Source organism: Alosa alosa, chromosome 17 (genome assembly GCF_017589495.1).
Source record: "Alosa alosa isolate M-15738 ecotype Scorff River chromosome 17, AALO_Geno_1.1, whole genome shotgun sequence".
NCBI classification, from domain to species: Eukaryota; Metazoa; Chordata; class Actinopteri; order Clupeiformes; family Clupeidae; genus Alosa; species Alosa alosa.
The window spans coordinates 603,574-630,842 of NC_063205.1; the positions used below are offsets into that span (position 1 = coordinate 603,574).

Here is a 27,269-nt window from a genome sequence, read left to right on the forward strand (position 1 = left end):
GAGCACAAAGGGGCTGATGTTGCACATACATATTGATCACTACTACTACTACTACATTACATTTAGCAGACACTTCTTGACCAAAGTGACTTACATATGTCAGCTATATTACAAGGGATCACATTGTCCCCGGAGCAACTTGGGGTTAAGCGCCTTGCTCAAGGGCACAGCGGTGGAAGCCGGGAATTGAACCGACAACTTTCAGGCTACTGCACGCTAGCCCAGCTCCTTAACCACTACACTACTGCACGCTAGCCCAGCTCCTTAACCACTACACTACCACCACCCCTTGATTGATATTAGCAAACAGGCAAAGACATTTGTGGAGCACAACATACAGTAGATTCCTGTTTCCTCAACTACAAGTTTTTTTGTGCTCGAGTTTCATTTTTCCTCAAAATATAATTTGTGTGCTCGCTCAAAATATTTTTCTGCGCTCAAATTGTGCTATTGCTCGCTCATAAAAGTGGAACAAATGTAACTCCATAGTTGGTGTAGTACAGGTGTGTGTGTGTGTGTGTGAGAAAGAGTGTGTGGCTACTGGTTTACAGGTGTGTGTGTTTAATCAGCTGATCTGATTGGTCTTCCTCACAGGGCTTCACAGCACAAAGACTTTCCTCTGAATGCAGAGTACTGAGAATCCACTCGGCAACCCGCTGGACCAGCATGTGTGTGTGTGTGTGTCCACAGGTGGAGGAATGTGTGTGTATACATGTGTGTGTAAGGTATGTGTGTGTGCAAGTGGTTGGATGTGGGTGTCTGTGTGTGTCAGATGAAGGAGCTGAAGTCAGAAGTGTGTGTGTCTCTCACCATTGGAGTCACCCTGTAGAGCTGGGGGTCTCTCCTAATCCTCTAAGTGCACACACACACACCACAACACCTCACAGAGCACACACACACACACAACACCTCACACACACACACACACACACACCACACCTCACAGAGCACACACACACACACCAAAACACCTCACAGAGCACACACACACACCCACAACACCTCACAGAGCACACACACACACACACACACCTCACAGACGCACACACACACACACACACACAACAACAACACCTCACAGAGCACACACACACACACTCACCACAACACAGAGCACACACACACCACAACACCTCACAGAACACACACACACACACACCACCACAACACCTCACAGAGCACACACACACACCTCACAGAGCACACACCACAACACCTCACAGAGCACACACACACACACACACCCACAACACCTCACAGAGCACACACACACACACCTCACAGAGCACACACACACACACAACACCTCACAGAGCACACACACACACACAACACCTCACAGAGCACACACACACACACACACACACACACCACAGAGCACACACACACACAACAACACCTCACAGAGCGCGCACACACACACAACAATACCTCACAGAGCACACACACACACCACAACACCTCACAGAACGCACACACACCACAACACCTCACAGAGCACTCACACACACCATACATACAGGCAGATTTATGTGCCTTAATATACAGCTTGTCTACTAACAACCTTGTAGCAGTTTGTCACACACACGTTTTAATGCATCATTACAATATGTATTAGTAATATTTTATTCTTTACTTTTAAACTACTATGCTATGATCAGCTATTCCTGTTTGCTTGTGTTTATGTAAAAGCACATTGAATGACCTCTGTGTATGAAATGCGCTATATAAATAAACTTGACACACAAACACACTTCACATGATGTGAAGAGTGTATATGTGTGTGTGTGATCTACAGAGTCTCCTACACACTGAAGAGTGTATATGTGTGTGTGTGTGTAATCTAAGGAGTCTCCTACACACTGAAGAGTGTATATATATATGTGTGTGTATGTGTGAGATCTACGGAGTCTCCTACACACTGAAGAGTTTATGTGTGTGTGTGAGATGTTTTTCTCGAACTCCTCTGAAGACAAGTGTGTTTTTCTCTCTGATGTCCAATAAAGCCTTCCAGAAGAATCAGAATCAGCTTTATTGGCCAGGTTTGCGTAAACAAACAAGGAATTTGACTCTGGTTAATCTTTGCTGTCAAAGTACAACATACTTAACATATAACAATCAAAATAAAAAGCATAAAAGAATAAAAATAGAACAGTGAGAATAGAACAGTAGAACAGAATGAAGGGCAGTAGAATTCTAGAAGAATCCTACGTCACTGTGTGATTTCTGAAAGGGTAACGAGTGCTCTCCTTCATAAAGCTCCGTCATGATGTGTTGCTTAGATTAATCACACACACACACACACACACACACACACACAGCCAGAGAGAAACAGACTCAGTCATGGCGAAGCAAAGACTAATGTATTAATGTACTAACTTTAATGTAAACTTGGATTTAAACAGTAACTAAGAGCATTAGAAAAGTAACATTTTAAATCCAGCAGTCTGGAGAACACTGCCAACCACATGGAGTGCTTCAGAAATCACAGTCAGGCTGAAGACACACACACAGACACACACACACACACACACGATCACAAAGACACACACACACACGATCACAAAGAAACACACACACAGACACACACGTGATCACAGACACACACACGTGATCACAAAGACACACACACACACAGACACACACATGTGATCAGACACACACATGCAGACACTTGTGTCAGAAATAAGGCTACAGACAGGTTACACACAAGCTTAGAGTAAACCAACAACACACACACACACACACACACACACACACACAGATGGAGTGACAACACATCAATCAGTTTCTGTGGCAACAGCATCACATGCTTTTGAACATGTGATGATCTGAACTCCACATCTTGACCTAAACATGACTCAGCGTTTTAGTTCCCTTAGGAACTAAGATCAACATCAATCATGCGCCCCAATCTAAACATGACAATTTCAGTTCCCTATAAACCAAACCTGAAGTGCTTGAGACTAAACGCGACTGAGTTCGTGTGTGTGTGTGTGTGGTTAGGCTACGGTGTGAGTTCATGTGTGTGTGTGTGGTTAGGATACGGTGTGAGTTCATGTGTGTGTGTGTGTGGTTAGGATACGGTGTGAGTTTGTGTGTGTGTGTGTGTGTGTGGTTAGGATACGGTGTGAGTTCGTGTGTGTGTGTGTGTGGTGTGGTTAGGATACGGTGTGAGTTCGTGTGTGTGTGTGTGTGTGTGTGGTTAGGATACGGTGTGAGTTTTGTGTGTGTGTGTGTGTGTGTGTGGTTAGGATACGGTGTGAGTTTGTGTGTGTGTGTGGTTAGGATACGGTGTGAGTTTGTGTGTGTGTGTGTGTGTGTGTGTGTGTGGTTAGGATACGGTGTGAGTGTGTGATTGTGTGTGTGTGCGCATCCATCATGGCGTCCATGCTGAGGTGGGAGTAGTGAGAGTTCCTCTAAACTACCCTAAATCCAGCCCGCACACCCACAGTGTGTGTATGTGATGTGTGTGTGCGTGCGTGCGTATGTATGTGTGGGTGTGTGCGTGTGTATGTGTGTGTGTGCGTGTGTGTGTGTGTGTGTGTGTAGGATTCTGAGGCACAAGGCGGAGATAGAGCACACACACTAAACAACCAATCACAGAGCAGCGGAGAGTAGAGCCTGGCGAATCAGAGCAGCGGAGAGTAGAGTCTGGCCAATCAGAGCAGCTGAAGAGGAGTGGTGTGCTGAGGTCATCAGTACTCGGCGTTGAAGGGGTAATCCTTGTCTGGCCAATCAGAGCAGCTGAAGAGGAGTGGTGTGCTGAGGTCATCAGTACTCGGCGTTGAAGGGGTAATCCTTGTGCTTGGCTGCCCTGCAGGGAGGAGAACAGAGCTCACACACACACCTCCAGAGCAAGAGGAAGAACGAGAGTGTGTGTGTGTGTGTGTGTGTGTGTGTGTGTGTGTGTGTGTGTGTGTGTGTGTGTGTGTGTGTGTGTGTGTGTGTGTGTGTCTTACCACTGCATGGGACAGGCCCGGAAGCTTCTGTTGAAGCCAAGAATGGTGTTCATCTCCTCATCACTCAACTTAAAATCAAAGACCTGTAGAGAAAACACACACACACACACACACACACACACACACACACACACAAACACACTTATACATACACATATACATACAAACGGACTTATACAAACAAACACACACACACACACACCACACAACATGAGTCAGAGGTTAGTTTGCTCTCAGACTTGTGTGTATGGTATGGTATGTGTGTGAGTGTGCATCTATGGTGTGTGTGTGCGTGTGTGTGTATGTGCATGTGTGTGCGCATGTGTGTGGGTGCGTGCATGTATGTGTATGTGTGTGTGTGTGTGTGTGTGTGAGCTCTAGACACACACACACACCTGAAAGTTCTCCTGGATGCGCTGAGGAGTGATGGACTTGGGAATGACGATGACGTTCCTCTGGATTTGGAACCGGATCAGAACCTGGAGAGTGATCACACACACACCACACACACACACACACTCACTCTTGTAGTGTATACTCTTGTAGTGCTGGGCGGTATACCGGTTCACACCGTCTATTTTCGTTATGATATGAATTTTTAATATACCGCCATACCGGTGTATTTGATTACACAACGTTTGGAACGCTGCACGCGGGTGTTGCACAGAATACCTTAAATTGTTTCTTTAGTTAAGGAAAAACGTTAAGGGATACTGCATTGAAAGGGATTTCACCGTCCGCGAAAATTCTATTGAGATTGTTCAACAGTTGTAACTAGCTGGCTAGTAGGTGATGTGGATTAGTTAGCAACCCACCGGTACAGTGAAGTTTAATGTTCTCATCATTCATCTCACCTTAAGAATATTCGCTGAAATTATCCAGGTAGCAAGTAAAGCATGTTATAGACATGCACTGAGCAATACTAGCTGGCTAGTTAGAAATGATCCTGACTGTCATCAGTGCACCAAAACGAACTTTTTTGTTAATGTTAATGTAATTAGTTAATGTAATTAGCGAACCGAACCGAAGCTCATGGCAGGCTAACAAGACATCCACATGAAGTTAACATTAGCCTACCACTAACGTCATGTAAACCACACAATAACAATAAGGCATGTTTATGATAGGCCTATTTGACAGAGTAAGCATATTAGCAGAGAGGTTTTATTTAAAATTGTATAATTTCCAAAAAAGTATAATTATTGCAAGTTGCACAACTTTTTGTATTGGTTTTATATAATTTGAAATTTGCACAGCAAAAGTTCTGTATTTTGACTGCAATTGTCTTTGCATTCTGATTAGATTCTTCATTAGAATCATGAGTGGCTCTTTGTAAACAGCATCATTTTCTGGGGCCATGCAAAACTGCATTACCACTAGTGTGGAGTTATTCTACATCATGACAGTAAAATAGACCATCCTTAGTCAATGTACTGCAGCAATTCCTCTCTCAACCTGTAGGAAATGCTGAACATCTGATTATGCATTGGGGAAAAAAATACCGTCATATACCGTGAAACCGTAAGAATTTAAAAAAATACCGTGATATACATTTTTGGTCATACCGCCCAGCACTATACTCTTGTAGGTAGTACAAGAGTATATAGTGTATACTCTTGTATCAGGTAGTACATGTACATTTACAGAACATCAAGTAAATTAAAGGCCATTTCTGCTTCTGATTCGGATCCTACCTGGGCCGAGGTTTTGTTGTGCTTCTGAGCGATGGCTTTGATATTTGGGTCTTCAAGCAGGGAAGGATCATCTGGCTTTGCCCTGAAACACACCATGAACTACATCACCCATCAGCACACACACCATGAACTACATCACCCATCAGCACACACACCATGAACTACATTACCCACAAGCACACACACCATGAACTACATTACCCACAAGCACACACACCATGAACTACATCACCCACAAGCACACACACCATGAACTAAATCACCCACAAGCACACACACTATGAACTACATCACCCACAAGCACACACACACCATGAACTACATCACCCACAAGCACACACACCATGAACTAAATCTCCCACAAGCACACACACCATGAACTACATCACCCATCAGCACACACACCATGAACTACATTACCCACAAGCACACACACCATGAACTACATTACCCACAAGCACACACACACCATGAACTACATTACCCACAAGCACACACACCATGAACTACATCACCCACAAGCACACACACTATGAACTACATCACCCACAAGCACACACACACCATGAACTACATCCCCCACAAGCACACACACCATGAACTAAATCTCCCACAAGCACACACACCATGAACTACATCACCCACAAGCACACACACCATGAACTACATCACCCACAAGCACACACACCATGAACTACATTACCCACAAGCAACTATTTACATCTGGAGACAGTTATTTGTAATTCATGTAGAGCTCACCAAAATAATACAAATTATCATTACAAGACACTTATCTCCTAAAGTCCAAGATAGATTTTCATTGAGTTGTTAGGCTTTTGAGCATTTATTTTAACAAATGACATGGAAAACATAATTAATTTCATCCACATTTCTTTATGCACAATGCACAACAACGCTACTAAGTTAGCCTAAAACCTCATCACAGTCTTAAAGTGACAAGCATTCAATTCGACTTGTACAGCACCAATACAGTGTAATGACATGAAAGAGAAGTCTATAGTTTAGACATTCTATGTAGCAATAGTTTAGCTCACAGGTGAGATGTGGCCTATGATTAAGCTTTATTTTTTTGTAATTAATTGTAAATAATAATTTTCTGTGTTGTGCGTTGCGCCATTTCATTTTCGTTTCATTTCAATTTCTAATAACAATGTAAGTAATAATTACTTAATTAATTATTAATAATTCATTTATTGTGCTTGTGGATCTCACCATGGTCTGTCTGGTGTGTGTGTGTGTGTGTGTGTGTGTGTGTGTCTCACCATGGTCTGTCTGGTGAGCCCAGAGGACTGTAGGCCGTCACACTGATGCCTTTTGAGTGGCAGTAGCTGATCAGCTTCTCCTGGGTCAGGTACGGATGGCACTCAATCTGGGGAGTGGACAGAGGAAGACAGTCATGTGTGTGCGTGTGTGTGTGTGTGTGTGCGCATGTAGGTGTGTGGGTGTGTGTGGTTGGTTTGTATGTGTGTGTGTGTGTGTATATGTGTGTGTGTGTGTGTGTGTGTGTACATGCATGCATGCTCTTTTCCTGGGTCAAGTACGGATGACACTCAATCTGGGGAGGGGTAATGTCTTAGTAAGGGGGATGGGTAATGTCTTAGTAAGGGGGAGGGGTAATGTCTTAGTAAGGGGGGTAATGGGTAACTAATCTCATTGTGTGAATAGCTTTGTGTGTGTGTGTGTGTGTGTGTGGAGTAGAGTTTTTCTCAATGCTCCGGCCACATCTCACACGCCCTCGACGACCACTCTCTCCAATATAGCTTCCGTATGCACCTGACCTGACGTTAGGCTAATTAGGCTAGGCTAATTAGCGTTCAGGTAGGCTTATTAGCGTTCAGGTAGGCTAATTAGGGTTCAGGTAGGCTAATTAGGGTTCAGGTAGGCTTATTAGCGTTTAGGTAGGCTTATTAGCGTTCAGGTAGGCAGTGTTCGAATTATACCGTGAGCTTCGGGGGTACATCTGTTTCGATTGGTGACGTCACTCTCCATTTTACATAGGCTTACACACATGATTTCACACTTGTGGTTCACAGTCAATTTTCCTTCGAAATATACCGGTAGGTCATATGACCATGGCTGGCTGGTGGACAAATTAAAAGAAACTAATCATACTAGCAAGCACAATATACCTACATGTTATGGGAAGGGTTGAATTTGGGTAAACACTGTTTCAAGGTGCGCACCGTGCGTAAAATTGCGTGCCACAGTCAAAAAATAGTGCAATGCAAACATGGAAATGCATACAGACCAATAGCACGGAAAATGGCAAACATACAGCTTAAGTTCACCTAGCCTATACAAGGCCAGCCTTTGGTTCATTTGATTCGTTTTTTTTGGATAGCCTAAGCCTACCAAACATCAAGCAAAAAAAAAAGACTTGTTCACGGTTGGAAAACAAATATCTTCACGTTGTTTAGCGTAGGGCATTTCATATAATGCAGCCTAGTGCATTGTGCGCCTGTTATATCACAAAACGTTTGTGCAGGAATACGCTTTTAAGAAAGGCTGATCTCTAATAATGGCAACGAGGAAAGACATTTCAGGCCCAATTGATTATTATATGTTCACGTAGCGTTTCAAACTAACTGCAGGTAACGTTGCAATTATGGGTGTATGGGCATTTGCTTAAAAAAGGATGAGAACCACTAATCTACATGCGAAATTCCCTGAATATTAGTGCAAATTCCTTCATTTATTTAGACATTAAGAATGAAATTGCACAAAATGATAAATCGCCTCATTAAACCTCTCCTGTGTCAGTATATCTATGGAACTCATATGGCGTGTGATTGTAGGCCTGATTTTTAAGCTAAGCAGCAGCGATGGTCGTGGCCGCTGAGTGGAAGGGAGACCTCCGGTTAAACCATAGCGATCTTGCTACTCAATGTTTTTCTAAGGTTGGCCATCACTATGTTACAAAGGCAGTGAAATATTAGACACATGTAAGGCCAGTTGGCCACCGCTTGTTAACCCATTCGTATCAGGCTTTTGCAGCCTACACTGTGCATTTGTTTTAATTCATCAGTATTATATCATAGCAAAGAACACAGTCTGAACGTACCAGAGAAATGGTACAGCCCAATGGGGGTGAGGGTTTGAAAATCATATTTCATTAGATTAGATCCTGAATTCTAGGTATGTGATGGCAGTGCTGCATTTGCATGCAATACTGGAGAACATTACATTTTATTACATTTTTTCAGTACCCCCCAAACTATTATTTTCATCCCTTATGGGAGGGCCCAAGTCTCATCTAGGGGGGGTCGGTCCCCCCCAATGCCCCTCGTAATCGAACCATGCAGGTAGGTTTATTAGCGTTCAGGTAGGCTTAACACCCTTATTACTAAGCAAACACGGTTGGATAAGCCCAGAGAATACTGGTTAAATACAAATATATTTTTTATATTATTTTTTTAATAATTAGCGGTCCGCTACAACACACACACACACACACACACACACACAAAATATAGAAGTCACGTCTTGCCAGTGTGATTGGCTGAAAGGCCCTTATTGCCCTCAGGGGTGTGGCTTGTGGCCTTCTAAGAACTTCCCAGAACTAGTAGCATTTCCTGACACACACACAGACACACACACACACACAGACACATACACACCCTGTAGTGTGTCCCCAGCATGTCACCCTGGAGTCTGAGGTCTGGATGTCCAACCACATTAAGAAACCAGAGTTCTACCCTCACCAGAGATGAGCATGCGTGTTTAAATGTGTGTGTGCGTGTGTGATAACAGAGTTATATCCTTACCAGCACACAGTCAAAGATAAGCATGCGTGTTTAAATGTGTGTGTGTGTGTGTGTGCTTTGAGGGTGTGTTTAAATGCGTGTGTGTGTGTGCTTGAGGGTGTGTTTAAATGCGTGTGTGTGTGTTTGAGTGTGTGATATCAGAGGTACAGCCTGGCATAATGGTAATGGTAAATAGACTGTATTTATATCGCCCTTTTCTACTCCTCCAAGCATTCAATGTGTGTGTGTGTGTGTGTGCTCTGTGAGGTGTTGTGGTGTGTGTGTGTGTTTATATCACCCTTTTCTACTCCAAGCATTCAAAGCGCTTCTACAATTTCATGCCTTACATTCACCTACTCACACACAGTTTGGGTTTGAGCCAACATGGCCACCGCCACCTCCAAGCACCACAGTGCTGTAGAGCCAACATGGCCGCCGCCACCTTCAAGCACCACAGCTAAGCTACTGCCATCCCCCGTGCCCCTCCAAGAGCCCCACTTGTGACTGGTCAGACTGTGTGTGTGTGTGTGTGTGTGTGTGTGTGTATGTGTGTGTGTGAGTGTGTGTTTGTGCGTGTGAGTGTGTGTTTGTGTGTGTCATACTAGAGCCCCCTGAGTGACTGAGGATTACTCACAATCTTGTTTCCTCTAGATTTGTTTTTGCAGTGGGGGCAGGCCGTCCGCAGGCAATAAACCACATGCCGTCCGCAGCCATTAAACCACGTGTGTGTGTGTGAATGTGTGAGTGTGTGGCATTAAACCACATGTCACTGCTTGAACATGCACGTTGCAGTTCACCTTGATGATGAAGAAAACACACACACACACACACACACACACACACACACACACACACACACACTCTCTCTCTCTCACACACACACCGCTGCTTAGCCTACTTGGTTTCTGACAGAAATGAAGTTTGGTGCCAACATGTTGTAGAAACACAACCCACAACACAGCCTTTATTTGGTGCAAATCTCCTTTACTTTCTTTGGTTATAGTCCACGATTCACATTATAGGCCATCACCGCAAGTGCATACAGATTCACATTCATTAAGCTATCACCGCATGTGCATACAGATTCACATTAATTAAACCATCATCGCAAGTGCATACAAAATGTTTTTGGCCAAGTTGTGTGCCATCCCCACATTTGCAAAATTGCTTTAATCCCATTTACCTTCGTTACTACCAGTCGTTGCTTTTTTCCTGCGTTGAATTGTGATTGAGTGCGCATCTAATGTAACAGCGGTGTTTCTGCGGAGAGACATCCATTCTCCAAGTTTAATTTTTGCAGTTGTTTATTTAGCAAGCTAATATAAAATACTTGAAATACCAGTTAACCGTAACAGGCTACAATATGGGAAATACTTTACCAGTTAACCCTTAGGCTACAATATGGAGATACTTTAAATACCAGTTAACCCTAATAGGCTACAATATGGGAAATACTTTAAATACCAGTTAACCCTAATAGGCTACAATATGGAGATACTTTAAATACCAGTTAACCCTAATAGGCTACAATATGGAGATACTTTAAATACCAGTTAACCCTAATAGGCTACAATATGGGAAATACTTTAAATACCAGTTAACCCTAATAGGCTACAATATGGAGATACTTTAAATACCAGTTAACCCTAATAGGCTACAATATGGGAAATACTTTAAATACCAGTTAACCCATACTACTCAGGGTCGCCAGCTACTTTTGTTAATCTCAGAAGAGCCACATAAAGACGGTTACAAGAAAAAGTTTGGATATTTAACGTACAGTTACTTTCATTCAACAGAAGATTTTTAAATAGCCTACATTTTCTACTAGTTTTAATGTGCAAGTAACTTGAAATGTAAAGTGGAATGACAGAAGTAGGCTTCCCATGCTAAACACCACCCCCTATTTTTCCAGTGTCCTTTGGTATGCAAAGTAACATCATAGTTAACAACACAACACTCAATTTTCGTTGACATGTCATTGGCGAAATTGAACATTAGGCCTACCAGAGATTAGATTTGGTGATGGCCTTGGAGTCTGGCTGGCTCATATTCAGTGAGGTAAAGTGTCATGCAAGAATTGAGGCTGTCACCATTTAAGGGCAACTCCACGCAAAACTGTCACATTCATAACGGCAACTAAATAGCCTACCATGGCATTGTGTTGGCGTTATGGATGTGACAGCCTGCGCGGAATGGCCCCCAAACGTGAGCGCAGGTTTGTCTTTATATTTTTCATTTGCATGCAAGTGGAACTGAACAGGGTCAACACAGCAATACTAACTCACTGCAGTGTGCGAACAGGGTCAACACAGCAATACTAACTCATTGCAGTGTGCGAACAGGGTCAACACAGCAATACTAACTCACTGCAGTGTGCGATAACGGGCAGTTCATTTTGCGTTTTCAGAATCAGTCTTCGGATGGAAACTTTCCCATTTCAGCCTTGTGTTCGCGCTCGCAAGCTGTGGTCGCTGACGTTTCCTTTTTGACATTTTCCTTATCTAGCCTACAGCAAGCGCACACATCAACAATAACAATTAAAGTGTTCTCGTGACTGAAATGGAGGGAAGTTATATAGGCTAAATTACTCAGATAGACTTACAATATTACATTTTGAAAATGAACGAACTAAAATAAAGTACATTTTAATTAAATACTCATTAATTATTTTCAAAAGCTGAGCTGCATCAGAGGGATCAAAGAGCCGCATGCGGCTCCGGAGCCGCAGGTTGCCGACCCCTGCACTAGACTGTCGGTGTCCTTATGTGAACTTGCACAGGTAACCTTGCTCATCTTTACTTGCGTACGACTTCAGTGCTTCAGGGCAGCCGTGGCCTACTGGTTAGCGCTTCGGACTTGTGACTGGAGGGTTGCAGGTTCAAACCCCGATCAGTAGGCGCGGCTGAAGTGAAGTGAAGTGAAGTGCCCTTGAGCACCTAACCCCTCACCCCTCACTGCTGCACCTCACCCCTCACTGCTGCACCTCACCCCTCACTGCTCCCCTTGAGCACCTAACCCCTCACTGCTCCCCTTGAGCACCTAACCCCTCACCCCTCACTGCTGCACCTCACCCCTCACTGCTGCACCTCACCCCTCACTGCTCCCCTTGAGCACCTCACCCCTCACTGCTCCCCTTGAGCCCCTCACTGCTGCCCTAACCCCCTCACTGCTGCACCCCCCTCAGCTGCACCTAACCCCCTCACTGCTCCCCTTGAGCAAGGCACCTAACCCCTCACTGCTGCACCCTCACCCCTCACTGCTGCAAGGCACCTAACCCTCACTGGTCCCCTTTGAGCACCCTAACCCCCTCACTGCTCCCTTTTGAGCACCTCACCCCTCACTGCTCCTCACTGCACCAACCCTCACCCCTCACTGCTGCCCCCTTGAGCACCTAACCCCCTCACTGCTCCCCTTGAGCACCTAACCCCTCACCCCTCACTGCTGCACCTCACCCCTCACTGCTCCCCTTGAGCACCTAACCCCTCACTGCTCCCCTTGAGCACCTCACCCCTCACTGCTCCCCTTGAGCACCTAACCCCTCACTGCACCCCTTGAACCCCCCCCTCACTGCTCCCCTTGAGCACCTCACCCCTCACTGCTCCCTTGAGCACCTCACCCTCACTGCTCCCCTTGAGCACCCTCACCCCCTCACTGCTGCACCTAACCCCTCACTGCTGCACCTAACCCCTCACTGCTGCACCTAACCCCTCACTGCTCCCCTTGAGCAAGGCACCTAACCCCTCACTGCTCCCCTTGAGCAAGGCACCTCACCCCTCACTGCTCCCCTTGAGCAAGGCACCTAACCCCTCACTGCTCCCCTGAGCAAGGCACCTCACCCCTCACTGCTCCCCTTGAGCAAGGCACCTCACCCCTCACTGCTCCCCTTGAGCAAGGCACCTCACCCCTCACTGCTCCCCTTGAGCAAGGCACCTAACCCCTCACTGCTCCCCTTGAGCAAGGCACCTCACCCCTCACCCCCCTTGAGCAAGGCACCTAACCCCTCACTGCTCCCCTGACCAGTAGGCACTCTAACCCCACTGCTCCCTTTGAGCAAGGCACCTAACCCCTCACTGCTCCCCTTGAGCAAGGCACCTAACCCCTCACTGCTCCCCTTGAGCAAGGCACCTAACCCCTCACTGCTCCCCTTGAGCAAGGCACCTAACCCCTCACTGCTCCCCTTGAGCAAGGCACCTCACCCCTCACTGCTCCCCTTGAGCACCTAACCCTCACCCCCTCACTGCTGCACCTCACCCCTCACTGCTCCCCTTGAGCACCTAACCCCTCACTGCTCCCCTTGAGCACCTAACCCCTCACCCCTCACTGCTGCACCTCACCCCTCACTGCTCCCCTTGAGCACCTAACCCCTCACTGCTCCCCTTGAGCACCTCACCCCTCACTGCTCCCCTTGAGCACCTCACCCCTCACTGCTCCCCTTGAGCACCTAACCCCTCACTGCTGCACCTAACCCCTCACTGCTGCACCTAACCCCTCACTGCTGCACCTAACCCCTCACTGCTCCCCCTTGAGCAAGGCACTCACCCCCTCACTGCTCCCCCTTGAGCAAGGCACCTAACCCCTCACTGCTCCCCTTTGAGCAAGGCACCTCACCCCTCACTGCTCCCTTGAGCAAGGCACCTAACCCCTCACTGCTCCCCCCTGACCAGTAGGCACCTTAACCCCTCACTGCCCCCTTGAGCAAGGCACCTAACCCCTCACTGCTCCCCTTGAGCAAGGCACCTAACCCCTCACTGCTCCCCTTGAGCAAGGCACCCCACCCCTCACACTGCTCCCCTGACCAGTAGGCACGGCCAAAGTGCCCTTGAGCAAGGCACCTAACCCCCTCACTGCTCCCCCTGACCAGTAGGCACGGGCTAAAAGTGCCCTTGAGCAAGGCACCTAACCCCTCACTGCTCCCTGACCAGTAGGCACAGCTAAAGTGCCCTTGAGCAAGGCACCTAACCCCTCACTGCTCCCCGACCAGTAGGCACGGCTAAAGTGCCCTTGAGCAAGGCACCTAACCCCTCACTGCTCCCTGAGCGCCGCTGTGCTGAAGTGCCCTTGAGCAAGGCACCTAACCCCTCACTGCTCCCTGACCAGTAGGCACGGCTAAAGTGGCCTTGAGCAAGGCACCTCACCCCTCACTGCTCCCCTGAGTCTGTGCTGAAGTGCCCTTGAGCAAGGCACCCCTCACCCCTCACACTGCTCCCCCTGAGGCCTGTGCTGAAGTGCTCCTTGAGCAAGGCACCCCACCCCTCACTGCTCCCCTGAGCCCAGCTGAAGTGCCCTTGAGCAAGGCACCTAACCCCTCACTGCTCCCCCTGACCAGTAGGGCACGGCCAAAGTGCCCCTTGAGCAAGGCACCTAACCCCCTCACTGCCCCCTGAGCCACAGCTGAAGTTCCCTTGAGCAAGGCACCTAACCCCCTCACTGCTCCCCTGAGCCGCCTGTGCTGAAGTGCCCTTGAGCAAGGCACCTAACCCCTCACTGCTCCCTGAGCGCCGCTGTGCTGAAGTTCCCTTGAGCAAGGCACCTAACCCCCTCACTGCTCCCTGAGTCACTGTTGTAGCAGGCAGCTCACTGCTACTGGATTAGTGTGTGCTTCACCTCACTGTGTGTTCACTGTGTGCTGAGTGTGTTTCACTAATTCACAGATTGGGATAAATGCAGAGACCAAATTTTCTCACGGGATCAAAAGAGTATTTTTACTTATACTTCAGACCAGAGCTGATGCTTCAGCAAAGGTCGCACTGAAAAGCTGTGAATGTCGCTGAACACAGCTGTTCTCACATTAGCCATCTCACATTAACCATTGCTGCCTAATTACCACCAATTATTCATCAAGTAGTATCTACTTTTTTAGTGTTTTTCACATAGTATTTTGCAGTATTTTAAAATACAAAACACACACCAATAAAGTATTTTGATACAAAATACAGAGCCATTTCCTTCAACCCAATAAAATAAAAATTACAAAATACTATTTTGTATTTGAAATACATATTACATGTTTCAGAAATCTTGACATGTCTAAGTTTTGGGTTGCAATCAGGGTAGAATTTCACGCCATGGTCAGCCGAGAGTCTTTATGCTGGCCGTGAAGCCCCTTTGAAAATCATAGGTTTACAGGCCACGTGGCCTTGGTGCCCCTTTCTTCAATATTCTGCTTTGTGTCCTACTAATAGCTATATAATTTTATTTAGCCTGTGGCCTGTCAAAAATAATCTTAGCATTCACAGCTAAATTAATGTAGTCTTTTACGAGTGGAGAAAGTGACAGCGAAGAAAGAAAGTGGCCCAAATTCACCCATTCTTCTCAGTTGAACTACTATTTATGGAAGTAGCCTATTCATCACACAGACATCACAAGTATCACATGAAAGAGCTTTTTCTCAGCTTTTAAACGATGTTAGCCGAAATTGCTGTGTTGAACGGTTCATGAAAAAAGTAAATAATATAATTCAATTTAATCATACATTCTACTGAAGGTTTTATGTCCATGATCTCCTCCTACCCATTCATCTCGGTGGAATACTTCACACTAACCCTTCTTTAACACATGACAAAACCACATATCAGATAAACAGCAGACCTTTACAGAAACACAAAGGTGTAAAGCAGTCCCCTGTATAGTTAGCCGCTCCAGAGTAATCCAGTTTTGAATTTGCAGTCAATTTCAACATGCATGGATGTCTCCAAATTTGGGCTTTAAGTTTTACAGTGTGTTTAAATTGTTCCACATGACTTCATAACGGGCCAAATACAAAATAAATGTTACAAATATCGCCTAGATATTGGTAAATCAGAGGACAGCTGACTAAGTGTTTGTGAAAGTAGCCTTAATGATCACAAAATGCTAAGCATGCATCTTGGCTATTTGAGTTTCTTTAAGCTGAGCTGTGTTTATATATAGCCTAGATATCTGTTTTTATTAGATGATCAGATGATTTACAGTTATATGTAATATGTCATGTTTCATGTTTTTGTAATGTTTCATACAGTGATGCATGCAGGTCTACTGCAGTGAATAGGCTAAATACAACTTTGATCATTTTTATAGCCTACTACTGTATAGTTAACTTTGGCCTTGGTGCCCTGACATATGGCCTTTGTGCCCCCCACCAAATATGCCCAACTGAAGACCAAGTGGCCTTACCCCCAGAATGGTGAAATTCCAAGTCTGGTTGCAATATACAGGTAGTGGGCTCTCTGTTAATTTTAATGAGTAGGCCTAAGCCTAAAGTTACAGCATTTCTATCACAATTGACCAGACTTTGACCTTTGGTCTGCTTTTAACAAAATTCTGGCTATGATTGTTCCTTGTATTGCATCATAAGCCATCACTGTGCCTATTGCATTCTACTGTTGTTAGCCTTAAGCCTAGCTCAGTCATTATGTTATACCACAACAACATAACAATCAAATTCTATGATTGCCACTGATGTGAATGATCTCACAAATCACACAAACCAAATCAAGTTTTAAAAAAAATCGCAAAAGTATCGAAATTGAGATTCTTCACTTAGTATTGGTATTGAAACACTAATGTTGGTATTGTGACAACAGGAGTTGGGGATGTGTCCCCACCAAAGCTGAGACCAAACCTACGCCCTTGGTGTGTGTGTGTGTGTGTGTGCGTGCGTGCGTGCATGTGTGTTTGCTTACCTGGTTGGAACTTGTTAAAAGTGTGTGTGTATTTGAGTGAGTAAGTGTGTGTGTGTGCAGGGAAGGGGGGGGGGGGGGCTACCTGGTTGTTGGCAGGCTTGTACTTGAGTCCGGGCTTGTTCAAGATGGCCTCAATCTGCTGCTGGTTGAAGTTGGAGACGCCAATGGCTTTGACCAGTCCACAGTCCACTAGCTCCTCCATAGCCTACACACACACATAAACAACACCAGATTTACATCAAAGTATGTGTGTGTGTGTGTGTGTGTGTGTGTGTGTGTGTGTGTGTGTGTCTGATGGCTTTAACCAGTCCACAGTCCACTAGCTCCTCCATAGCCTACACACACACATAAACAACACCAGATTTACATCAAAGTGTGTGTGTGTGTGTGTGTGTGTGTCTGGCCATGTCTACATTAAGTTGGATTTGTTTGTATCACACTTTTGTCACGATTCCTTCCGTCCACATTAGACGAACCCCCCGGAGCGGAACAATTTGGATCCGCTGGCGACCCTGAGTAGTTTTGGTTAACTGGCGACCCTGAGTAGTTCTGGTTAGGGTTAGGGTTAACTGGCGACCCTGAGTAGTTCTGGTTAACTGGCGACCCTGAGTAGTTTTGGTTAGGGTTAGGGTTAACTGGCGACCCTGAGTAGTTCTGGTTAGGGTTAGGGTTAACTGGCGACCCTGAGTAGTTCTGGTTAGGGTTAGGGTTAACTGGCGACCCTGAGTAGTTCTGGTTAACTGGCGACCCTGAGTAGTTTTGGTTAACTGGCGACCCCGAGTAGTTTTGGTTTGGGTTAGCGAACTAGCCACAGGTTGCTTGAATCAGCCGGCTCAACACACAGAGTGAGTTGACCAATCACAGTTGTGTGTATAAAGTTAAAGCAAAAACAGCCTAACTAGTGACAGTCTACATTGTCTGCTCCACATTTTCATAGTCTAATTCTGCACAGAGTTAATTTAATGATGGTAATGATTTAATGATGAAATATTGCTGAGTGTTGATGGAATGGTGGCACATTTTAATGGCCTAGCCTAATTATATAGATGTTGTACCATCAGCCTAATTATATAGATATTGTACTACTTTTATTTATCAGCCTGAAAACTGACAAAAAAACACGTCAATGTTAAAAAATCATTTTGGATACAAGGATACAAGGAAGTTTATTGTCACATGCATATAGTTACTGGAAGTAAGAAATGCAGTGAAATTATGTCTGGTGTCAGCCTATTTGTGCATTTTCACATTTTCACATTTTCATCTGTTCTTACGAGTAGTAATCAAAACCATATGATTTACTTAATGTTATACAAGAACAGAATAGAATTGAACAGAATTGAGTTCAGACTTGAGTTCGGTATTTTGGGTCCGGCCCTCCTCAACAGTCCCAGTTTTTCATGTGGCCCCTTGGGGAAATTAGTTGCCCACCCCTGATAGCCTCGCTTCTCCACATGGGTGCAGTCGTGGCCTACTGGTTAGCGCTTCAGACCTGTAACCAGAGGGTTGCCGGTTCAAACCCCGACCAGTAGGCATGCCTGAAGTGCCCTTGAGCAAGGCACCTAACCCCTCACTGCTCCCCGAGTGCAGCTGTTGTAGCAGGCAGCTCACTGCGCCGGGATTAGTGTGTGCTTCACCTCACTGTGTGTTCACTGTGCTGAGTGTGTTTCACTAATTCACGGATTGGGATAAATGCAGAGACCAAATTTCCCTCACGGGATCAAAATAGTATATATACTTATACTTAGCCTCTATCCTCTCCACATAACCTCTAAGTAAGTAAGTATATTTACTCTTTTGATCCTGTGAGGGAAATTTGGTCTCTGCATTTTATCCCAATCCGCAGTTAGGTGCTTTTGCTCATAGGCACCTTCAGCCGCCTACTGGAGTTGTTCTGAACTGGCAACCCTCCGTTACAAGTCCGAAAAGCAACCAGCAGGGGCCAATGCTGCCCCAAATCACTATCCTTCCACATAGCCTTTCAATTCTTCACATAGCTCTTCATTATAGTCTTCATTCGGCCCACATAGCCTATTCTGCCCACATAGCTGCATCTCTCCATATAGCCTTCTCTTCAATATAGTTTCATCCTTCCTCTCATTATTCAGTTTTCTGTCTCTTCATAAAGTTTTCATCCTCCACATAGCCTCTATCCTCAGGGGCTGATTATGAACTCTCGGGCCGCTGGGCCCAGATGTATTAAGGGCCCAGATTTTTTTTATTTGTTTGATGTGCTTTCCTGTATTCTGGTGCATTTTGGGGATGGCCAATACTAAATTCAATCAGATTCATAGCCTACATCCTGATTTGTTGATATTGAGGCAATGATTCCATGCAAAGGCTTGGGCTTCAGGGCCCCCTGACCCCCTGGGCCCCTGGGCTTGGGCCCGGTAGCAGTAATCCATCCCTGTCTATCCCCTCCACATAGCCTACGGCTATCCTCTCCACATAGCCATAGAGGAGAGGCTATGTGGAGAGGATAGAGGCTATGTGGAGAGGATAGAGGCTATGTGGAGAGGATAGAGGCTATGTGGAGAGGCTATGTGGAGGATGGGGCTATGTGGAGAGGATAGAGGCTATGTGGAGAGGATATGGAGAGGATAGAGGCTATGGAGAGGATAGAGCTATGTGGAGAGGATAGAGGCTATGTGGAGAGGATAGAGGCTATGTGGAGAGGCTATGTGGAGAGTACAGAGGCTATGTGGAGAGGATAGAGGCTATATGGAGGGGATAGGCTATGTGGAGAGGATAGAGGCTATGTGGAGGGGATATGTGGAGAGGCTATGTGGAGAGGATATGTGGAGAGGATAGAGGATATGTGGAGAGGATAGAGGATATGTGGAGAGGATAGAGGCTATGTGGAGAGGATATGTGGAGAGGATATGTGAGGATAGGAGGATATGTGGAGAGGATATGTGGAGAGGATAGAGGCTATGTGGAGAGGATATGTGGAGAGGCTATGTGGAGGATAGAGGCTATGTGGAGAGGATAGAGGCTATGTGGAGAGGATAGAGGATATGTGGAGAGGCTATGTGGAGAGGCTATGTGGAGAGGATAGAGGATATGTGGAGAGGATAGAGGCTATGTGGAGAGGATAGAGGCTATGTGGAGATGATAGAGGATATGTGGAGAGGCTATGTGGAGAGGAGAGGCTATGTGGAGAGGAGAGGATATGTGGAGAGGATAGAGGCTATGTGGAGAGGAGAGGCTATGTGGAGAGGATATGTGGAGAGGATATGTGGAGAGGATATGTGGAGAGGATATGTGGAGGGATAGAGGATGTGGAGAGGATAGAGGATATGTGGAGAGGATAGAGGATATGGTGGAGAGGATATGTGGAGAGGCTATGTGGAGAGGATAGAGGCTATGTGGAGAGGATAGAGGCTATGTGGAGAGGCTATGTGGAGAGGATAGAGGCTATATGGAGAGGATAGAGGCTATATGGAGAGGATAGAGGCTATGTGGAGAGGCTATGGAGAGGCTATGTGGAGAGGATATGTGGAGAGGATAGAGGCTATGTGGAGAGGATAGAGGATATGTGGAGAGGATAGAGGATATGTGGAGAGGCTATGTGGAGAGGATAGAGGCTATGTGGAGAGGAGAGGCTATGTGGAGAGGATAGAGGCTATGTGGAGAGGATAGGAGGATATGTGGAGAGGATAGAGGCTATGTGGAGAGGATAGAGGATATGTGGAGAGGCTATGTGGAGAGGATATGTGGAGAGGCTAGGTGGAGAGGAGAGGCTATGTGGAGAGGATAGAGGCTATGTGGAGAGGATAGAGGCTATGGAGAGGATAGAGGATATGTGGAGAGGATAGAGGATATGTGGAGAGGATAGAGGATATGTGGAGAGGATAGAGGCTATATGGAGGGGATAGTGGCTATGTGGAGAGGCTATGTGGAGAGGATATGTGGAGAGGAGACTATGTGGAGAGGATAGAGGCTATGTGGAGAGGATAGAGGCTATGGAGAGGATAGAGGCTATGTGGAGAGGCTATGGAGAGGATAGAGGCTATGTGGAGAGGATAGAGGATATGTGGAGAGGATAGAGGCTATGTGGAGAGGATAAAGGCTATGTGGAGAGGCTATGTGGAGAGGATAGAGGCTATATGGAGGGGATAGGCTATGTGGAGAGGCTATGTGGAGAGGATAGAGGCTATATGGAGAGGATATGGAGAGGATAGAGGCTATGTGGAGGATAGAGGATATGTGGAGGGGATAGAGGCTATGTGGAGAGGATAGAGGCTATATGGAGGGGATAGAGGCTATGTGGAGAGGATATGTGGAGGGGATAGAGGATATGTGGAGGCTATGTGGAGAGGATAGAGGCTATGTGGAAGGAGAGGATATGTGGAGAGGATAGAGGCTATGTGGAGAGGCTATCCTAAGCCATCACGTGTCAACATAACAGGCTACATTACGGCAAGTAGGCTACAAATGGAGGAAAAAGACTTAGGTCCAAGATATTCCATGAATTCAATCCCCTAACTTTGTGAGATTGATAAATGCCATGCTTTGCAAGGAAATAAGCGTATGCCTGTTGTAGCCCGAGCGTTCGTTTCATGAATGAGGGCCGATGTGTGTACACATGTGCAGGCCAATGTTTCACAGGGATTTTTTTTGCGGTGATGACGGTGCCAAGCTCAGACCCGCAGTAGGCGTTAGTGACCGCGGTGATGTGGTAACCGTGGTAACCATCCCAGCTCTAATGTGTGGCGCTAGTGACCGCAGTAATGTGGTAACCGTGGTAACTGTCCCAGCCCTAATGTGTGGCGCGGTAATGTGGTAACCGTCCCAGACCTAATGTGTGGAGCTAGAGACCGCGGTAATGTGGTAGCCGTGGTAACCATCACAGCCCTAATGTGTGGCGTTAGTGATGCGGTAATGTGGTAACCGTATTAAACATCCAGCCCTATTAATATTGGTAATTTGACCCGCTGATTATTGTGGTAACCATGGTAACCATCCCAGCCCTAATGTGTGGCGCTAGTGACTGTGGTATTGTGGTAACCATGGTAACCATCCCAGCCCTAATGTGTGGCGTTAGTAACGCGGTATTGTGGTAACCGTGGTAACCGTCCCAGCCCTAATGTGTGGCGTTAGTAACGCGGTATTGTGGTAACCGTGGTAACCGTCCCAGCCCTACGTGTGGTGTTAGTAACGCGGTATTGTGGTAACCGTGGTAACTGTCTGGTCAGGCTGAACTAACCTCCCAGGTATCAACAAAGCTGGTGTCGTCATTCAGAGTTAATCCATCACTTCCCAGAGGAATCATTTCAGAGCTAGCCTGTGAATGAACACACACACACACACAGACAAGGGCACACACACACACAGACAAGGGCACACACACACACACACACACAGACAAGGGCACACACACACACACACACACAGACAAGGGCACACACACACACAGACAAGGGCACACACACACACACACACAGATATTAATTTAGTAGACGTTTTTTTCCAAAGCGACTTAAATGTCAATTCTATTACAAGGGTACAAGGCATTGTTACATTGTCGCCAGACACACACTCATGCACACACACACAGAGAGACACACACTCATGCACACACACACACACAGAGACACACACTCATGCACACATACAGAGACACACAAATTGGCTGAATATCTCATCTCTGTCAGAGATACGAAGCAGAGGCACATCCTGACCAAGTACAGGCTCAGTGACCACAATCTAGACACACAGAGAGACAGACACACACTCATGCACACACAGACAGACACACAGAGAGACAGACACACACTCATGCACACACACTCATGCACCCACAGACACACACTCATGCACCCACAGACACACACACAGAGAGACAGACACACACTCATGCACACACACTCATGCACCCACAGACACACACTCATGCACCCACAGACACACACTCATGCACACACACACAGAGACACAGACACACGCTCATGCACACACAGACACACACACACGCACTCATGCACACACACAGAGACAGACACACACTCATGCACACACACAGAGACACAGACACACACTCACATGTGTGTGTGTGTGTGCGCGTGTGTCTCACCTGAAAGCCCATTGGCCAGTGCACCAGGTAGAGGTAGGTGTGTGTGTGTGTGTGTGTGTGTGTCTCACCTGAAAGCCCATTGGCCAGTGCACCAGGTAGAGGTCCAGCTGGTCCAGCTGCAGGTCACTCAGGGTCTTCTGACACGCCCCCTTTACGGCCGCCTTGTCATGGAAGGTGCACCACAGCTGGGGGGGCGGAGTTTAAATCAGCCGCCCGTCAATCAAATAATACCACCTACAACCCTCTATCAGGGGCAACAACAAGGCTATGTGACAGCAGCTACAGGAGCCCACACACACACACACACAGTTGCGATTCTACACGGAGGCCTAGGGTGGCCCGTGCCTCTGTAGACATTTCCCTGGCCACCCCTGTGAGAGCTCAGACTACTCTTGGAGAGAGGAGCTACGATTTCTCCTGTTGCAAGAGTCGAAGGTAAGCAACACTATTTCATCTCGTAAGTGATTTGCTGTTTTTGCACAACTGTGTTACTGTTGTTCCTCACACTGATAATGAAATCGAGTTTGTAAATGTCTGGTCTCGAAACTTTATCATATCTTAGCAAACTCATCGAAGCATATCCAAATGTCAGTATCCTTGCTCTACACAATGTTGTGATGTTAACCACGTAACTTCATCCGTCTTGGCAGTTGCATTGCGATAACAAATACATTTGAGTAAAGTAGTGATCAACAGTAGGCTATCTGCCTGAGGGATGGTTAGGCAATGAAACGCATGCCCCTACGTTTTTTCCCTTCTAATCATGAAACGACATAGCGTCCGTTTTTGCCCCAGTGAACAAAAAAGTGAGAGAAACAGCAGTGAGAAACAAATGAAGGAGCAGGAAGAGGGAGAGCCAGAGAGAGTCAGTGGAGGGATGGAGGCCATGTGATGCAAGTCAGGGCTCTGACACAGAGAATTCCAGAGGGTGTGGGGAGCATGAAGGCGATGGAGAGGGAAACATACAGGGCCAGAGAGAGGAACAGCCAGCAAATGGATCCATGTGGATCATATGCACTATCACTATCAGGTTTGTGAAGAAGGTTCTTCCTACTATTGCAAAGCAGTGCAATTACAATTTCATTGTAGGCCTACTGTGTGTCCTTAACATGGTGCTAGCTGCTGTGCAGTCTTTTCTGTGTTAATATGGTTATATACGTTTTATATATAAATATTTGGCCTACATGTTAAAATACATGCAGATATACATGTATATACAAGTAAATACATGTGGTAGTTGTGCTCTATGTTTAGCCTACTGTACATCTTTCTACAGATATCAGCAACGCCAGGAGAACAGCCCAACTTGAATATATTCCCAACCACTTTGGGGGACAGAAGACGGAGCTTCAGGCCAAACTGGTATAATCTTCATCCATGGATTGAGTATTCTGTCATGATGGACTCTATATTGCTATGCATGTAGACATTTTAGCACACCAAATGCCCCAGTTGAACTGGTTTGTTTTATTGCGCCATACAGGGAAGTTTTCTTTGAGCTCTTTAGACTGCAAGATTGCTGTAACCCTTCCTGTAAGCTTTGAGCTCTTTAGACTGCAAGATTGCTGCAACACGTCCTGTAAGCTTTGAGCTCTTTAGACTGCAAGATTGCTGCAACCGCGTCCTGTAAAGCTTTGAGCTCTTTAGACTGCAAGATTGCTGCAACCGTCCTGTAAGCTTCTGTTGCAAGATGTGCAGTGTAGTGCATCTATATTTCATTAAAATTCAATTTGATCCTTTAGCATTGCTGCCAATTCAAATCAGCTTTGGCTCTTTAGACTGCAAATTCGGTATTTAGCTCTTTAGACTGTGCCTTTTCCTGGTTTGAGCTCTTTGGATGAACTAGAGTCCTGTAAGCTTCTGTTGCTGTACATCTGATTTCATTTTCAATTGATCCAGCATTGTGTTCTGTCAAAAGGGGGAAATTCCGACTTTTTTTCTGACTTGTTTTGAACTTGCCACTTTTTTTACTACTCGTTTTGTTGGCTGCCAATATTATTTTAATAATCAACGAACACCACTAACCACTCGGCGAGTTGCACAGTTTTGAAAACAAACGTTAAGGGTTGTTTTAGGACATGTTTGAGCATGCCTGTTGGCAGCCATCCTCACCTTGCTGACGACGAAGAGATCCTCTCTCTTCACAACACCGTCTTTGATCATGGCGTGGATCCCCTGACCGACCTCCGTCTCGTTCTGGTAGACATAGGCACCGTCGATATGGCGGTAGCCGGCAGCGATAGCAGCCTTGACCGCCTCCGCGACTTTACCTGGGGGAGACTGCTCGCACATCACAAGACACAAGACTCGCCCATCATAAACACGCACCAGATTCTAGCAACATACGCGGAAACTGATCAAACTTCTTACTTAGCCACCATAACGTGCACAGTCCATAGTAACTTAATCATCGTATACACATGTACCGCGAGCTCTAAGTATCCTCTAACTCATATAAGCCATCATTTACACTTTGCGAGCGCTGCGTACATTTTTAACAGAGCGCTCACATAGCATAACGTTACATAACTAACATAGCATGCCGTGGACTTATACTGCAAAGGATCCTTTCATGATTTCAGCTTGCATGACTTAATGTGATTAGTTGTGGGAGAAAACGTTGCAGGATAATCGTACATATTGCACAAGCCGTGGAGACATTAAAAATAGCGACAGGGCTAAAATAGTCTTCCACGCTCCTGCGATGCAACTCCACTAATGCGAGTTACAGTGTACAGAAGCGGCCACACGGCCACACGGACCTCGACATGCAACTATTATTACCGTATTTCCCTCGTGAACATGAACATAACGCGGTACTGACACCGTGAGAAAAGTCATTTGAATGAGTTGACTTCGGAAAGGAAGAGCATGCTAAAATGATCACTGTTCTCTCCTGTCAAATACACTACATTAATGTTAGCGTGGCTAACAATACATTGCACACTTACCTTCCAGGTACCCAGACCGACTATGGGCATTTCTGCGCAAGTATTCAACTTAACTGAAGTTGCCATTATTAAAAGACCGATGCCAAACAACGAACTTTAAAAAACGAAACTCGGATGGTCGCCGTCTGCTCTCGTCGGGAACTTAGCTCGCCTCGGAAGTGTCTGCGATCGATTGGTTTGGCCTATGTGGCATTTAGGTCAAATTAGGTTACCAGCAATAGCGACCTTTCAGTAGTCTGTTCTGTTGAGCATCTTTTATCAGGGGCAGGCCAATGACATTGCAGATTTCAATGACTTTTCTCCAGTGAGGACGCCCACTATATGATCTCTACACTACAGAGCCAAACTAGATGAGCAACATTATCTGATAATTAGCTGGAACATTATTTTAGCAGAACTGGTGGTGGCAACTATAACAAACAAACACTTTATTTTAAGGGGTGCTTGTTCCAGTGTATCTACACAATGAAGTACAGTGTACCAACTTATGTAACGACTTTGTAGCGACCTGTGTGTTATTTGTGTGTGCCTACCAGAGAATGTCTAAGAAGCGGAGAACTTCCACCAGAGAATGTCTAATAAGGGGAAAACTTCCACTCTCGGGAAACTTCCTGTTTCTGAACTGGTTGCAGTTCCTCTGATTCCACGTGAGGGCGAGTGCAGGATGAATGGAGGTCTATGGAGCTGTACCCCTCAAAATCCACTTTTCTCGGAATATAATATTTTTTCTAGAAATTTGAATGTTGCATTCGAAAGGGGAGGCAAAGAAAATACACACTTTTGAGTATTATATTTTTTAAAGTCACTTATTTGTTCTAAAAAGGACATAAGTACTCGTTCATTCAACTTTCGACCTATAATCCATATTGAGCTTGCAGAAACTACAATAAAATCTTCCATTTTTCAACAACAACCAGGTGAAAGAGACAAACTTAGCCATCTAGCTAGACCCCCGTTGTTTTTGCACTTGCTCGTGATCGCTTCTAGTGGAACTGCAACAGATTGCAGGTATAATGGAGGTAAAGCAACACTAAAGAGTTTTTGGTACCTTAAAATAATGTTTCCAAAATCGTTTCAGTGGTTCATCAACTCGTAACAGGGTGAACGGCACTTCTGCATTCGCTTCGCGGCCCTCTACCGGCTGTAACAGCACTATGT

The 27,269-nt window shown here is 45.8% G+C and overlaps 1 protein-coding gene and 1 long non-coding RNA gene across 5 annotated transcripts; one reads left to right on the forward strand and one right to left on the reverse strand.

Annotated features, from left to right (window-relative positions):
- Positions 1-3,272: 3,272 nt before the first annotated feature.
- On the reverse strand, positions 3,273-26,371 carry akr1b1.2 (aldo-keto reductase family 1, member B1 (aldose reductase), tandem duplicate 2). Of its 4 annotated transcripts, none has more exons than XM_048267579.1 (11): positions 26,112-26,371; positions 25,273-25,440; positions 23,229-23,345; positions 22,294-22,371; positions 17,167-17,289; positions 6,940-7,046; positions 5,657-5,738; positions 4,358-4,441; positions 3,963-4,045; positions 3,761-3,817; positions 3,273-3,684 (listed from the first exon to the last, which is right to left on the reverse strand). In XM_048267579.1, the coding sequence occupies exons 1-10, from the start codon at positions 26,175-26,177 to the stop codon at positions 3,775-3,777; spliced, it is 951 nt and encodes a 316-aa protein (XP_048123536.1). In that variant the 5' UTR covers positions 26,178-26,371; the 3' UTR covers positions 3,273-3,684; positions 3,761-3,774. The 4 variants fall into 4 exon arrangements, with proteins under 4 accessions (XP_048123536.1, XP_048123535.1, XP_048123534.1 ...); XM_048267578.1 differs by having other exon boundaries at positions 3,273-3,725; positions 3,802-3,817; positions 26,112-26,370; XM_048267577.1 differs by having other exon boundaries at positions 3,273-3,817; positions 26,112-26,368.
- LOC125310289 lies at positions 24,096-26,820 on the forward strand. Its single transcript, XR_007196282.1, has 3 exons — positions 24,096-24,190; positions 24,437-24,522; positions 26,648-26,820. It is a non-coding gene; the product is annotated as an uncharacterized LOC125310289 (long non-coding RNA).
- Positions 26,821-27,269: the final 449 nt, after the last annotated feature.